At 38.4% G+C, this 16,507-nt stretch overlaps 1 protein-coding gene across 3 annotated transcripts in view; it reads right to left on the reverse strand.

Annotated features, from left to right (window-relative positions):
* Window positions 1-16,507, reverse strand: part of NFATC3 (nuclear factor of activated T cells 3) — a 133,089-nt gene that overhangs the window by 85,268 nt on the left and 31,314 nt on the right. For all 3 annotated transcript variants that reach the window (XM_029245848.1, XM_029245832.1, XM_029245840.1), the window contains exons 2-3: window positions 2,521-3,655; window positions 449-611 (exon numbers count right to left, since the gene is read on the reverse strand). In XM_029245848.1, the coding sequence (XP_029101681.1) occupies window positions 449-611; window positions 2,521-3,655 (1,298 nt within the window). The remainder of the gene's footprint in view (window positions 1-448; window positions 612-2,520; window positions 3,656-16,507) is intronic.

The raw sequence follows: 16,507 nt of genomic DNA on the forward strand, positions 1-16,507 counted from the left end.
TCTAGTCTTCCACTAAACATACACATAGAGAATTATCTGGAATGTTAATCAAATGTTAACAACTGCTTATTTCTGAGGGGTTAGATTTTAGGTATTTTATTGCTTTATTCTTTCTACTTTTCTGTATTATTTGGACTTTAAACAAGCATGTATTGTACTTATAAACATAACACAATTTTTTCTTTTTTAGATCAGAAAAACAACTATTTGACCATTATAATCTTTCCCCAGAGTTTCTAGAGAGTCAGTCCAGGAAGAATATCTTTTAGCCTAGCAAAAAAAAAACCTCAATGCGGAAGTGCTGCTATATCAACAAGGATACAAAACCTCAATGTAAGCTTTCTAGGTTTGAAAATTTTCTCTCTTCGGGCTCAGCAGTACCTGACTGAATAGACCGTATCATTAACAGATGTATGGTATCTGCAGAAACACCCCCAAAATCTCATACCTTCACAACAGGATGTCCCCCAGTAGACGCTTTCACTGCTCCTCGGCTACCTTCAGTTTCATAATGGGCTCGATGATGAGTTTTAGGTTGCACTTCTATTTTCAGTTCATATTGTCCAAAATGAGTTGGTAAAGGCCAGTCTAGTGGAGGTAATGAAGACGTGCTATAAACAAAACACACAAAGATGCATTTCACCACGCTAGTATTGTCAAGCAATGATTCAAATTACTTGCACCAACATTTCTTCCCATGATCATTGAAGCAAAGTATTCAAAAAATAAAAAAAACAAAACATCACTTAATAAGTTATAACACTGGATATGGTGGGTGTTTAAGAAATAATTCTTTAACCTGAAGAATAAAATCAATTTTATCTACTTTTTAGTTTCGTATATATATTTTTTAAAAGGATAAATTCTAACATTTCATGAACTGTAACTTTCTCAAATATGTGTATATAATTACAAAAACAATCAAAATTTAAACAGCTTAAAGGGGAGAGGTTCATTTAGATATATTAGCATTGAAAATATGGCATTAGAAAAGAAACAACTTCTACGTCCACAGGTCAAATATTAACGGACCCAAACCTAGAATGATTTGTATTAGAAAGTAATATCTTCTTAATGATTGGTGAAATGGGACTTTAAAGGTCTCTTCTACCTTTGAAATGCTATCATGCCTACAGTAAATTCCTAAATCATTTCATCACTTCCTTGAATGTCCTCAGCCTAGCTTTACCAGCTACTCTGAAGCTCAAAGGTATTAATTTTTATTAGTCTGAAGCAACAACTCAACTTCATCAACTCTCAGCGAGTTTCTGCACTTGTTCAAGCAAACCCCTAAAAAGATTAAGATAATTTTCAGATGCAAAGTGATGGGCTCAAAGGAATCTTCAATACCATAATTCCACATTATATTTTTCTAAAGATCTAGATCCAGAAATAAACATTCATACCAACAAAAAAACATTTTTAAAAAAAGTAAACAGACCCAACTCCATGTGGGGATTTAATACATGGTAAGTTGTCTTTTCTAATCAATTATAGACTAGATTGATTCTATAAATGGCATTGTGGTAACTGATAAGCCATTTAGAAAATAAAGTCATTACAATAGTCTTCACTCCAGTCCTTAGCCGGACTCACGATTCAAAAAAAAAAAAAAATTTTATATATATATATAATTTATAAATACAAATACTACATATGTTACATACATATATTATAAAAATTATACATAAAAATTTTGTTAGAAACTCGTGAAAGTTAGATTTTTTTATTTGTAGTTACTTTAGAGTGGGGTAGCCTTTCAAATATAACATAAAATCCAAAAGCCGTGAAGGAAAAGACAAACCTGAATATATAAAATTTAAAAATTCCTCTACAATAACAAAAAAATCACAAACTTATAAAGTGAAAAGACAAAAAAAAAATTATGGGAAAAACCACTTGCTACAAATATAAAAAGCAAATTTCACTTGTATATTGAGTTCTTAAAAATATAAAAAGCCTATTCCCAAGTGGTTTTTTTTTTTTTTTTGCGGTACGCGGGCCTCTCACTGCTGTGGCCTCTCCCGCGGCAGAGCACAGGCTCCGGACGCGCAGGCTCAGCGGCCATGGCTCATGGGCCCAGCCACTCCGCGGCATGTGGGATCCTCCCAGACCGGGGCACGAGCCCGTGTCCCCTGCATCGGCAGGCGGACTCCCAACCACTGCGCCACCAGGGAAGCCCCCCAAGTGGTTTTATTAGTAATTTAACTTATACTATAATCAATCTTTTACAAGAAGCTTTTGTGGATAAGAAAATTCCTTCTAGGGATTCTTAAATGTAATTAATTTGCTATTATCTGCAATTCATTATACATTTTGAAAATTATAACTTTAGCCTATCTAAAGACACTTTTAAGACTAAAAGGAAAATAAATGTGGACTTTGTCTGCAAGAAACTGAAGAAAAAAAAAAGGAGGAGGAAGAAAAACGGTCAAATAATTCTATACAGATAATGTAGTTACATGCCACCAATAACACATAAACATGAAAAATGACCATCATCTATTTCCATCAACTCACCGAAATATAGGGGTGTGACCAGGCTTTGGTTTGCTCCAGGTAAAGGGTGAAGGAACTGAAAGAAATTGGTCACCAGATGAATCTTTCTTTAAAGGATACTGAGATCCAAGGCCATCATCTATTGAAGTTTCCCGGGATGGTGAAAGATTCCCTTGGTCATCTGAACAGAGCTCTAATTTTCCTGGTAGTACGGTAGCTTGATCTTCAGAAGTCTTCCTTGTTTTCAGAGGAATATCAGTCTCTACACAGTACTGAAATGGAAAAAGTGCAGGGCCAAGGCCTGATCCACCCTGGACAGAAGCATTGAGCCAGGTATCTTCTGTTACACTTCCCCTGGGGGAGTGACCAGGAGAAGGAACAGGTGAGTGATGAGGCGAAAGGGACCCAGCATAACAAACCTCAGCACTAGAGTGCCGCCGTTTCCCACAAGGGGAAGTAGGCCTTGATGAGGGTCCTGAGGCTGGCCTGGGGCTCAGCCAATTCTCATCAGTGACACTAGATCTAGGAGAGTGGCAAGGAGATTGCCTAGGTGACAAGGAGTGTCCAAGTCCATACTGTTGATTCCAGGACTCTTCTCCAGGGCAGCCTCCTGGAGAGCCACCAGGAGAAGTCAGAGGGGATCCGAGAGTAAATCGGGCAGCAGCTTCATTCAACTCCGAATCCACATCATCATAAATATGTGAAAGAGATTCACAAGAAGACGCATCTGAGAACCAGCTCCTAGAAGAGATGCTGCTGGCAGGACTAGGACTAAGGGAAGACTCCCGGTAGGATGGCTCAAGAGGAAGATAGAGATGATCTCTAGAAGGCCTTTCCAAATATTCCCTTTCTGGGTCATTTATGTGTAGGTCATCTTCATGAGTATCAATTTCTTGATGACAGTTAGGAGAGATGGATGTAATTTGAATACTTGGGCACTCAAAGGGTTTGGGACCACCTAATGGGCTGTATTTAGATTCAGGAATTTCACAAGTTCCTTCATAGTTTTTGTGACCTTGGAGCTGAAACGATGATGACAAAACAGAAGAGTGAGACGGTAATCCATGATGTGGTAAGCAAAGTGGTGAGTTTAAAGTAGATGGAGGTGGATCTACATTAAAGATGTAAATGGATGCACAATCATCGGGCTCAAGATCTATGGGGGTTGGGGGGAGCAAAAAAGAAAAAAATTAACAAAACAAGAAATTAGAAATCTTAGATGTATAAATTACTAGATGAGAACGTAAATAATAATAATCTTGAGAGGAAGAAGGTGGGACATAAAATGTACATTAGCTCCACTGAAGAGTGGTGTATGTGTGTGTGTGTTTTAATGTATCTGATTATTTCTGCAGATATACATAATTATCACATATTTAATTTTTTCTTTTTCTGTATTTCCGTATTTTCTAAAATAAGAATCTGAAAACAATAAATGCTTTTATAAAAGAAATAATCATATCCATAATTCTAAAAAATACTCACAGAATTATGTAATGATATGATCATATAAATTCAGCCTCATCTGGGGTCTGGAGGTTAAAATGGAGTAAAGGATAAAGCAGAGTCTTTGAAAGGTTTTTAATTATAATTATACACACTAGTTTATTAATGCAAAGTATTACAGACTGATATTCAGGAGACCTAGACACTAGCCTACCTCTGCCATTAGTTGTGAGCTTAGTCACATATTTTAACCTCTCCAAGGCCTCAGTTTCCTTGCAATAAAATTCAGGAAATGTTTATGATGAACAGAAAGAGTTCTTCCCTTCACAGTCACACCATCAAGAATTCATATCTTTGGTCATGGCAAACCAGGTTACAAAAGACACATGACCCCACTGGATCCTTCACCTCAACTAGAAAATAACTCAACAGGGCTTTTAACTATTGATTAATTGTTAAAGTAATCCTCATAAAGGCAGAACTTTTAAAATGTACCCCTTGCTAGAGTATTTAACACTAAACAAGTGCTGCCAAATTACCTACTGAGAGCACCTGCAGCAATAAGGGTATTTTTGCAACTTCACTTTTAGGAAGGAGCGATTATTTTCCATTTTCACAGAGGCAGAAGTAGTACTAACCCCTCATACAAGGTGCTGGTTGAACACCTTCACTTTTTCCAGAGATCATCACTGGGAAACCAAAGACAAAACTGTTCATAGATACAACAAAGAGAAGCACAAATCTGTAGCCTCTTCTCAAAAGTACTCAAGTAAATCACATTATTTAATTACATAAGTACCAGTGGAAAATAATAAACACATGTCTTTAGACTCTTGGTGTCATCATTAGCCAGCATCCTATAATTTAACTACCTCCATAAGTCCTAGATTTGGGAGCTTTTAAGATGTTCTGTGGTTAGTGAACATACTCAGTAAAGAGTTCTTACATGTATTAAAACAACAAAACAAAACCCCCTAGGTTTAAACCCTGGCTCTGCCTTTCCACCACTGTGTGAACATGGACAAGTTACTTAACCTGCCTGAACCTCAGTTTTCTGAGGCACTTTTTTCTATAAAACTGGAAGGTTGTGAGTAGAGTATTACCTGAAATGCACAGGACCATTTTAAGGCAAGCAACCTAACACAATGACTAATATTTAGCAAGAACCCAATACATACCTTATTTTTTTTTAGTTCTGAAATATTTCCTAATAAATTGAAACACCTTTCTAAGTATACCACTCACTCCACTCTCTCAACCCACTTACTGAATCAAGAGAAGAAGGAAATCAGAACTCCAAAGAAGAAAACCCATCTGTGACTTAGATAAAAAGCTGAAGGGGGCTTCCCTGGTGGCGCACTGGAATCTGCCTGCCAATGCAGGGGACATGGGTTCAAGCCCTGGTCCGGGAAATTCCCACATGCCACAGAGCAACTAAGCCTATGCGCCACAACTACTGAGCCTGCGCTCTAGAGAGCCCGTGAGCCATAACTACTGAGCCCGCATGCCGCAACTACTGAAGCCCGTCTGCCTGGAACCCGTGCTCCACAAGAGAAACCACCACAATGAGAAGCCCGCGTACTGCAACGAAGAGTAGCTCCCGCTCGCTACAACTAGAGAAAGCCCACGCGCAGCAACGAAGACCCCAAGACAGCCAAAAATAAAAACAAATGAATAAATTTATTAAAAAAAAAGGAAAAAAAAGCTGAAGGGAAAAGCTATTAAAAATAAACAACAAGGACTGCACTGGTGGCACAGTGGTTAAGAATCTGCCTGCCAGTGCAGGGGACACAGGTTCGAGCCCTGGTCCAGGAAGATCCCACATGCCATGGAGCAACCAAGCCTGTGAGCCACAACTACCAAGCCTGCGTACTGCAACTACTGAAGCCCGCACGCCTAGAGCCCATGCTCCGCAACAAGAGAAGCCATCTCAATGAGAAGCCCATGCACCACAGTGAAGAGTAGAAAGCCCGTGGGCAGCAAAGAAGACCCAACACAGCCAAAAATACATAAATAAATAAATTTATTTAAAAAATAAACAACAAAATGAAGAGGTTTGGGGGAAAATGGGGAGTGACTGCTAATGGGTATTGGGTTTCTTTCTGGGGTGATGAAAATGTTGTAACAGTGACTGTGGTAATGGTTGCACTATTCTGTGAATAAACTAAAAACCACTAAATTATAAACTCTAAATGGGTGAATTGTATGGTATGTAAATTATATCTCAATAAAGCTGTAATAAATATATAATGAACATATATGTATATTTTTCACAATTAAAAGTATTTTTTAAAAGTTAAAAAATTTGTTTCTTATCTCACTATAAGAAAATCATCAAAGAAATTGTAAACAAGTGCTATCACCTCACATTTAACATTTTCATGTATGTCCTGGTCTACATGGGTATATATTTTATACAGTTGTGACCATAACAGTTTTGGGTTTTTTTAAAACCTTTTATTAAAGGATAAGGTACATACACAAAAGTACACATATCGTAAGTATATAGTTTGGGTAAGCTGTCATAAACATACACACCCTGTAATAGCTCCCTTTAAAAAAAAGAACACAGGAGGAGGGATAAATTAGGAGTTTGGGATTAGCAGATACAAAACTACTATATAAAAAGTAGATAAACAACAAGGTCCTACTGTACGGCACAGGAAGTTATAGTCAATATCCTGTAATAAACTATAATGGAAAAGAATCTGAAAAAGAATATATATATATATATACACACACACACACACACACACACACATACATACATATCTGAATCCCTTTGCTGTACACCAGAAACTAATACAACACTGTAAATCAACTATACTTCAAAAAAAAAAAAGAACATCTCAGAAGTCCCCCTTTGGCTCCCTTCCAAGTTATTACCTCCCCCAAAAAAGTAACCACTATATTGACTTCTAACAGTCTAGATTTGTTTTGCCTATTTAACATACAACTTGGTCTTTCAATTTTTTCATATTATATTGGGCTTTATAAAGTTTCTAAACAATTTTCAAGGCCATATAAAATGTCAAGTCAATGATCATAGTTATTTCCTACTTTTTACTCTTATAAATAATGTAGCATTGAACATCTCTATACCTATAGCTTTTTATCTTCTTTTGAAGTAGTCTTCAAGGATAAATTAAGGGCAGAGTTACTAGATGACAGGGCACACACATTTTTAGCACTCCTACTACATAGAGACATTTGTTTCAGAAGACTTGTTTTAATTTGCAACATTGGAGGGACATAAGACAGTTTCTCCAACCAAGATGTTATTTTAAAATTTAGTGTAATTTAGGACTAAAATGGTTCTGTATGAAATATGTTTGTAGGCTGCAAAGAACAGAAAACTGAACTCAAAGTAGCTGAGGGGGAGGGGCAGTATTTTTCATCCAACAATAATACCAGGTCCAAAGGTAGAACATCTCCAGTGTAGGTGTTATTTCTTCAGTTCAACAAAGTCATTAACCAGTTTCTTTCTGTATTCCCATTTTGCCATTTCACAGGTGCTAACTTTGTCCTATTCACTTTTCAACCATATATGTGTATTTTGCCCTAAAACCACAAGCAATGTGATCATTCATTTAATAAATATTTTTTGAGTAGCTACTATATAGCAGGCATGTTGTAGACACTGAAAACATGAGTAAGCTTTACATATGAGTAAAGTCCCCAGCCTCTTAGAACTTATATTCTAGTAAAATGTCAGGTGGTGATATTTGCTATAAGGAAAAATAAAATAGAGTAAGGAGAATGGAGTAGGGAAAAGGGGAAGTTAATTTAGATAGGTCAGAAAAGGGCTCTTTCTCCAATGTTTGAGGAGATACCAAAAGGATATGAGGAATGAGCTATACAGAGATCTAGGGGAAGAATAGGAAATAGTTTGGTATGGGTATAGGAAATAGTGAGTGCAAAAGGCCTGAGAACAGAGTATTTTTGGAGTTTATGAGAAAAAGCAAGAAGGCCAGTGGGAATAGAGTGAGGAGATAAAATGATAAGGGCTTGGTGGGGGGTGGGGCCACTGGCTACTCAAGTAAGGCCTCACAAACCAGTAGAATGACTGGTTTTTATTACGAGATGAGAAACCACTGGAGGGTAGTAAGCAAAGAAGTGTCATGATCTGATATATATATATATATAATCTGATATACATTTAAGAGACTTGTTATAAGCCAGGTGCCAAATAATGGAGCATAAGGACCCAGGAGGTGGTGGGTTGTAAAAGTAGAGGAAACATTAAGAAGTGAGTTTTTTTCTAATTATGGTAGAGCTGTCAGAACTCGCTGATGAATTAAATGGGAGAAAGAGGGGACTCAAAGATGACACCAAGGTTTTGGGCCTGAACTATTACAAGAACAGTACTTCTAATTACTGAAATGAAGGAGAAAATGAGGAAGAGTTGAGAGATATGAAATAAAAAAACTTTACTTTGTACATATTAAATGTGAGATTCCAATAAACTTTCCAAGCAGAGATATCAAGTACATAGTTACATTAAAAAGTCTCAGCCTGGGGACTTCCCTGGCAGTCCAGTGGTTAAGACTCCACACTCCCAATGCAGGAGGCACAGGTTCGATCCCTGGCTGGGAGCTAAGATCCTGCATGCCGCATGGCACGGCCTAAAAAAAAAAAAAAAAAAGTCTCAGCCTGGCCATGTAAACTTGGGAGTCTTATGAATGTATAGATAATATTTGAAGCCATAAGACCACAAGAGATGACTAGGGAGTGAGCTTAGACAGAGATAGATATAGAAGAAAGCAGGCCACAGGGAGATCAGCTCGGTGCTTTGCGATGACCTAGAGGGATGGGATAGGGAGGATGGGAGGGAGGCTCAAGAGGGAGGGGATATATGTATGCATATAGCTGATTCACTATGGTGTACAACAGGAACTAATACAGTATTGTGAAGCAATTATACTCCAATAAAGATCTGTTAAAAAAAGAAGAAAGCAGGCAACTGAGGCATAGAGGATTCCAAACTTTAGCAACAGCGAGACAAAAGAGAATGGATAAGAAAGGAGAAGAGACAGTCAGTGAAATGGAAGAACCAAAAGTGTGGCATACCAGAATCCAAGTGAAGAAAGTGTTCATTCATTCAACAACTATTTATAATGTGATTAGTATTTTCTAGGAATTGTTCTAGATGCTAGGTATAAATAAGACATGCATGGTCCTTGCCCTCATGGAGTGTACAGTCTCAGAGGAGATCGACAAAAACAAAAATTAAAAATTGTAAGTATTATTAAGTGGTGGGAAAGAGACTAAAGAAGGAACCTATTTTAAAGAGAGTACAGGGATGGCCTTTCTGAGAAGGCAGCATAGGAACCAGCAAGCAAAGAAAAGGGAGGTGGGGGTGGAGAGGCATGAGTATAAGAGCTCCAATACAGGGGGAAAGTATAAGCAAACACTGAGTCACATAAGACCTTGACTTCTTTGAGGAAGCAAAAGGCCAACTATGGCAACAGTTAACAACTGAAGGGGGAAAACTGAAAGAAGCAAAAACCTAGAAGGATCATAGTAAGGAGTTTAAATTTTATTCTAAGGATAATATAAACCATCAAAGTTTTAAAAAGGAAATGCATGATCTCTATTATATTTGAGGATAATTTCATTCAGAAATATATAGCAAATCTGGGATTGACCAGAACAGGAGGGTTTCATTTTTTGGATCAAGAGTTTAAAATGGGGACTTCCCTGGTGGCGCAGTGGTTAAGAATCTGCCTGCCAATGCAGGGGACACGGGTTCGAGCCCTGCTCCGAGAAGATCCCACATGCCACGGAGCAACTAAGCCCGTGTGCCACAACTACTGACCCTGTGCTCTAGAGCCTGTGAACCACAACTACTGAAGCCCACATGCTACAACTACTGAAGCCCGTGCACATAGAGCCTGTGCCCTGCAACAAGAGAAGCCACTGCAATGAGAAGCCCGCGCACTGCAACAAAGAGTAACTCCTGCTCGCCACAACTAGAGAAAGCTCGAGCACAGCAACAAAGACCCAACACAGCCAAAAATAAATAAATAAAAAATAAAATAAATTTATATATATAAAAAAAGTTTAAAATGGCAGATTAAAAAACTCACGCCTGCAGGTGCACAAAAATGGGACTATACTTAATTCCACTAAACTATACACTTATAAATGGTTAAGATGGTAGATTTTATGCTATGTATAGTTTACTAAAATTTAAAAAACAAAAATATAAAAAACTGCTGGCACCTTGGTTCAAAGCAAGACAGCAGCACCCAACTATACAAACTGTCACTGAATTATTCACCACCATACTTCTGTAGTTAAAAAAAAAATCCAATTTTACTTAGAAATGTACTTGATAGGAACTTCCCTGGTGGTGCAGTGGTTAAGACTCTGCCTGCCAACGCAGGGGACACGGGTTTGAGCCCTGGTCCGGGAAGATCCCACATGTTGCAGAGCAACTAAGCCAGTGCACCACAACTACTGAGCCTGAGTTCTAGAGCCTGCGAACCACAACTACTGAGCCCACTACTGAAGCCCGCGCACCTAGGGCCCGTGCTCCACAACAGGAGAAGCCACCGCAATGAGAAGCCCATGCGCTGCAACGAAGGATAGCCCCCACTCGCTGCAACTAGAGAAAAGCCCGCACGCAGAAATGAAGACCCAACGCAGCCCAAAATTAATTAATTCATTTTTTTAAAAAAGAAATGTATCTGATGGGCTTCCCTGGTGGCGCAGTGGTTGAGAGTCCGCCTGCCGATGCAGGGGACACGGATTCGTGCCTCGGTCCGGGAAGATCCCACATGCCGCGGAGCGGCTAGGCCCGTGAGCCATGGCAGCTGAGCCTGCGCGTCCGGAGCCTGTGCTCCGCAACGGGAAAGGCCACAACAGTGAGAGGCCCGCGTACCGCAAAAAAAAAAAAAAAAAAAAAAGAAATGTACTTGATAAAGTAGCAAAAATTATCAATGTATTACTTCAACCCTTTGAGGGGGGGAAAAAAAGGGTGGGGGAAAAGGGAAGAAAGTCACCCTTGGAAGATATAGTTTCATTAAAATGTAATTATTGTACCAATGCTATTTTGTGTTGAATAATGCTGAAATCCACACCCTTCCCCCAAGTAAACTGTAGATGAAGAAACACTCTATATCAGAATGATGTCTTAAAGCATTGCAGAGATTTGCATGCAAAATTTGGGGGAGTGCTGTTTTATCTTTTTCCTAAATGTCACCACAGTCCAAGCTCTGGAAATGATATGAGCAGCTACTACAATCTCACTATGATAAACAGTCCTACATCTAGATTTCCAACTCTAGAATTCTCAAATTCATGGTGCTTCAGTAACTTGACCATCTTGAGGCGTATTTGCCCCCTTCAGCCACCAGGGGGCCCCAGGCAAGCATGCAGTAATCTGGGCAACACAGGTTGCCTACAAATGTATTTGCTTAAACTGTAAAGCAGGGGTTGGTAAAATTTAGCCCACAGGCCAAACCTGGCCTACCACCTGTTTCTGCACAGGCTACAACCTAAGAATGGTTTTAAAATGGTTGGAAAAAATCAAAATAGTACTGTTTAATGACACAAAATAATGTGAAATTCAAATTCTGGTGTCCACAAATGAAGTTTTATTGGAATATAGCCATGCTCATTCATTTATATACAACCTATGGTTACTTTCATGGAACAAAAGTACAGCTGAGTAGCTGTGAGAGATAATGCTTCCCACTGTTACTTGGTGCACTAACAAACTGCAGTGACACAGTTCTATGTGCATTCTGAGTGCAAAGCATATTGATGTATTGCAACATTTTTTAAAACTTACTGGTACATATCTATCACTAAAAAACAGGAAAGAGAAAAGTGGACTTCAAATTGAATGCCATGCTTTTAAGGCACAGTAGAGTGTGAGTTATCTTCTTATCAAATTAGATGGCAAAGAATTATGTTTATTGTGCAATAACATTATGGCTGTGCTATAAGAATACCTTATACATCAGCATTACCAGTAAGCATTCATCACAATACTCCCAACTAACAGGAAAACAAGAGAAAAAATGAGAAAAAACAGAATACCTTATCACAGCAGGATTTCTTCAGAAGAAGAAAAAATTAAAATGAGGCTGCAACCAAAGAAAGTTTCTGAATGGCTCCTCTGTTAGGCAAGCAAAGAAAGCCACTTACTAATGGTAATTTACTTAAATTGTGTCTGACTGCAGCAACTGAAGAAACTTCAGAGAAAATAAACTAGTAAAGGGCTTCCCTGGTGGCGCAGTGGTAGAGTCCGCCTGCCAATGCAGGGGACACGGGTTCGTGCCCCGGTCCAGGAAGATCCCACATGCCGCGGAGCGATTGGGCCCGTGAGCCATGGCCGCTGAGCCTGCGCGTCCGGAGCCTGTGCTCCGCAACAGGAGAGGCCACAACAGTGAGAGGCCCGCATACCAATCAATCAATCAATCAATCAATAAGTAAACTAGTAAAGACTATCAGCAAGGATGGTTGGTTGAAAAATTGAGGACACTGGTAGCAACATCAAGAGGCAATTACAAAACAAGACAAAAGGTTTCAAGGTTTTCCTTGGCTCCTGCTGTGTAACCAAATGTTACTGATTTTACTTAATTATTATTTACTTGAAGACTCAATGCAGAGTTTAAACTGAAAAATTAGCCTTCTATGAATAGTTTGCATGGAACAACTTCAGGCAAGAATATTTTCAAAGTTGAGAAAATAGTTTAGTACAATCTAAGTGTACTCTGTTAGGATGTGTTATAACTGGTATTGGTAGAAATATGTACGAGAATACTATGAACAACTGCATACCACCAACTTAGACAATCTACAAGAAATGGGCAAATTCTTACAAACACAAAAATTACCAGTAATGACTCAGAAGAAACAGAAAATCTCAAGAGACCTATATCAAGTAAAGAGATTGAATGAGTAGCCAAAAAATCTCCCAACAAAAGAAGTCCAGGACAACATGGCTTCTACCAAACATTTAGATAAGAATTAACAGCAATCCTTCTCAAACTCTTCCAAAAAACAGAAGAGTAGAGAACACTTCCTAACATTCTACAAGCCCAGTTTTACCCTGATACCAAAACAAGACAAAAATACCACAAGAAAACTACAAGCCAATACCTCTTATAAATACAGATGCAAAAATTCTCAACAAAATACTAACCAAATCTAATACCACATTATAAGGACCAAATGGAATTTATCCCAGGAATGTAAGGGTGGGTAAACATACAAAAATCAATTACCACATTACCAAAATGAAATAAAAAACCACACAATCATCTGAATTAACACAGAAAAGGTATTTGACAGAATTCAATACCCTATCATGATGGAAAAAAAAAAAAAAGAAAACTCAGCAAACTAGGAAAAGAAGGGAAGTCCTTAAAATGATCAAGGGTGTTTATGAAAAACCCACAGCTAATATCATACTTAATGATGAAAAAGAGAAGGCTTTCCCCCCTCAAATCAGGAACAAGACAAAGATGCCTGCTTTCACCACTGCTATTCAACATTATACTGGAAACTCCTAGCCAGCAATTAGGCAATAAAAAGAAATAGAAAGGGGCTTCCCTGGTGGCGCAGTGGTTGAGAGTCTGCCTGCCGATGCAGGGGACACGGGTTCATGCCCGGGGCCGGGAAGATCCCACATGCCGCAGAGCGGCTGGGCCCGTGAGCCATGGCCGCTGAGCCTGCGTGTCCGGAGCCTGTGCTCCGCAACGGGAGAGGCCACAACAGTAAGAGGCCCGCGTACCGCAAAGAAAAAAATAAAAAAAGAAATAGAAAGCATCCAATTCGGAAAGGAAGAGGTAAAACTATCTCTGTTTGCTGATGACATGATTCTATATATAGAAAATCTCACAGAATCCACAAAACGCAACTAGAGCTAATAAACAAATTCAGGAAAGTTGCAGGGTAGAAGATTAACACATGAAATTCAGTTGTGCTTCTATATGCTGCAATGAACAATCGAAAAAGGAAACTAAGAAAATTCTATTTACAATAGCCTCCAAAAGAATATAATACTTAGGAATAAATTTAACCAAAAATACTTGCACACTAAAAACTACAAAATTTTGCTGAAAGAAATTAAAGAAAATCTAAATAAATGGTAAGAGACTTCCCTTGTTCATGAATTGGAAGACTTTAATATTGTTAACACTGCAATACTCCACAAAGCAATATACAGAGTCAATACAATCTCTACCAAAATTTCAATAGCTTTTTCTGCATAAATGGGAAGACCAATCCTCAAATTTATACATAACTGAAAGGGGCCTAGAACAGCCAAAATATTGAAAATGAAAAATGAAGCAGGAGGACTCATACTTCACAATTCAAAACTTACTACGAAACGACAGTAATCAGAACAGTGTGGTACTGGCACAAGGAAAGACATATAAACTAATGGAACAAACAGAACTGAGAGTCCAGAAATAAACCCAAAACATCTACGGACAATTGATTTTTTTAATACCATTTTTAAAGGTTACAGTCCATTTACAGTTATTATAAAATATTGGCTATATTCCTCATATTGTATAATACATTCTTGTAGCTTATCTTACACCCAATACTTTTAACCTCTCACTCCTCCATCCCTATACTGCCCCCACCCCTGCCCACTGGTAACCACTAGCCTGTTCTCTATATCTGAGAGTTTGCTTCTTTGTTGTTATATTCACTAGTTTGTTGTATTGGGTTGCCCAAAAAATTCATTCGGGTTGTTCCATAACATCTTACAGAAAACCCAAACGAACTTTTTGGCCAACCCAATATTTTTTAGATTCCACATGTAAGTGACATCATATAGCATTTGTCTTTCTCTGTCTGACGTATTTCACTTAGCATAATGTATGGCCAACTGATTTTTTTTCCTTTTTTTAAAACTGAAGTATAGTTGATTCAAAATGTTGTTAGTTTCAGGTGTACAGCAAAATGATTCAGTTATACTTATATATATCTATTCTTTTTCAGATTTTTTTCCATTATAGGTTATTACAAGATATTGAATATAGTTCCCTGTGCTATATAGTAGGTTCTTGTTGTTTATCTATTTTTTTACATAGTAGTGTCTATCTGTTAATCCCAAACTCCTAATTTATCCCTCTCCACCCTTTTCCCCTTTGGTAACCATACACTTGTTTTCTATGCCTGTGAGTCTATTTCTGTTTTGTAAATAAGTTGATTTTTATCATTTTTTTAGATTCCACATATAACTGATATCATATGATACTTGTCTTTCTGCCTTACTACTTCACTTAATATGATAATCTCTAGGTCCATCCATGTTGCTGCAAATAGCATTATTTCATTGTTTTTTATAGCTGAGTACCATTCCATTGTATATGTGTGTGTGTGTATACATGTGTGTGTATATATATATATATACACACACACACACACACACATGTATACACACCACATCTTCTTTATCCACTCATCTGTCGATGGACATTTATGTTGCTTCCATGTCTTGGCTACTGTAAATAGAGTTACTATGAACACTGCAGTGCATGTATCTTTTTGAATTAGAGTTTTCGTCTTTTCTGTATATATGCCCAGGAGTGAGATTGCTAGATCATATGGTGACTCTATTTTTAATTTTTTAAGGAACCTCCATACTGTTCTCCATAGTGGCTGCACCAATTTACATTCCCACCAACAGTGTAGGAGGGTTCCCTTTTTTCCACACCCTCTCCAGCATTTATTATTTGTAGACTTTTTGATGATGGCCATTCTAACCAGTGTGAGGTGATAACTCACTGTAGTTTTGATTTGCATTTCTCTAATAATTAGTGTGTTGAGCATCTGGCCAACTGATTTGAGACAAGGGTGCTAAGACAACTCAATGCAGAAAGAACAGTCCCTTCAACAAATGATGCTGGGACAACTGAATAACCACATACAAAAGAATGAAGTTTAACCCCACCTCACATCATACACAAAAATTAACTCAAAATGGATCAATGACCTAAATATAAGAGCTAGACCCATAAAACTTTTAGAAGAAAATATAGGTGTATACTTTCATGACCTCAGATTTGACATGTATTCTTAAATTTGACACTAAAAGTATGAGCAACAAAAGAAAAACTAGATGGAATGGACTTCATAAAAATTAAAAACTTTTGTGCTTCAAAAGATACTACTGGAGGAGGAGCCAAGATGGCGGAGTAGAAGGACATGCTCTCCCTCCCTCTCATGAGAACACCAGAATCACAACTAGCTGCTGGACAATCATCGACAGGAAGACACTGGAACTCACCATAAAAGATATCCCACATCCAAAGACAAAGGAGAAGCCACAAGGAGATGGTAGGAGGGGTGCAATCACAGTGAAATCAAACCCCATAACTGCTGGGTGGGTGACTCACAGACTGGAGAACATTTATACCACTGGAGTGAAGGTTCTGAGCCCCACGTCAGGCTTCCCAACCTGGGGGTCCGGCAACGGGAGGAGGAATTCCTAGAGAATCAGACTTTGAAGCCTAGTGGGATTTGACTGCAGGACTTCGACAGGACTGGGGGAAACAGAGACTTCACTCTTGGAGGGCACACACAAAGT

The sequence above is a fragment of the Monodon monoceros genome, unplaced genomic scaffold, assembly GCF_005190385.1.
Source record: "Monodon monoceros isolate NGI ecotype Baffin Bay Population unplaced genomic scaffold, NGI_Narwhal_1 Super_Scaffold_10, whole genome shotgun sequence".
In the NCBI taxonomy this organism is placed as follows: domain Eukaryota; kingdom Metazoa; phylum Chordata; class Mammalia; order Artiodactyla; family Monodontidae; genus Monodon; species Monodon monoceros.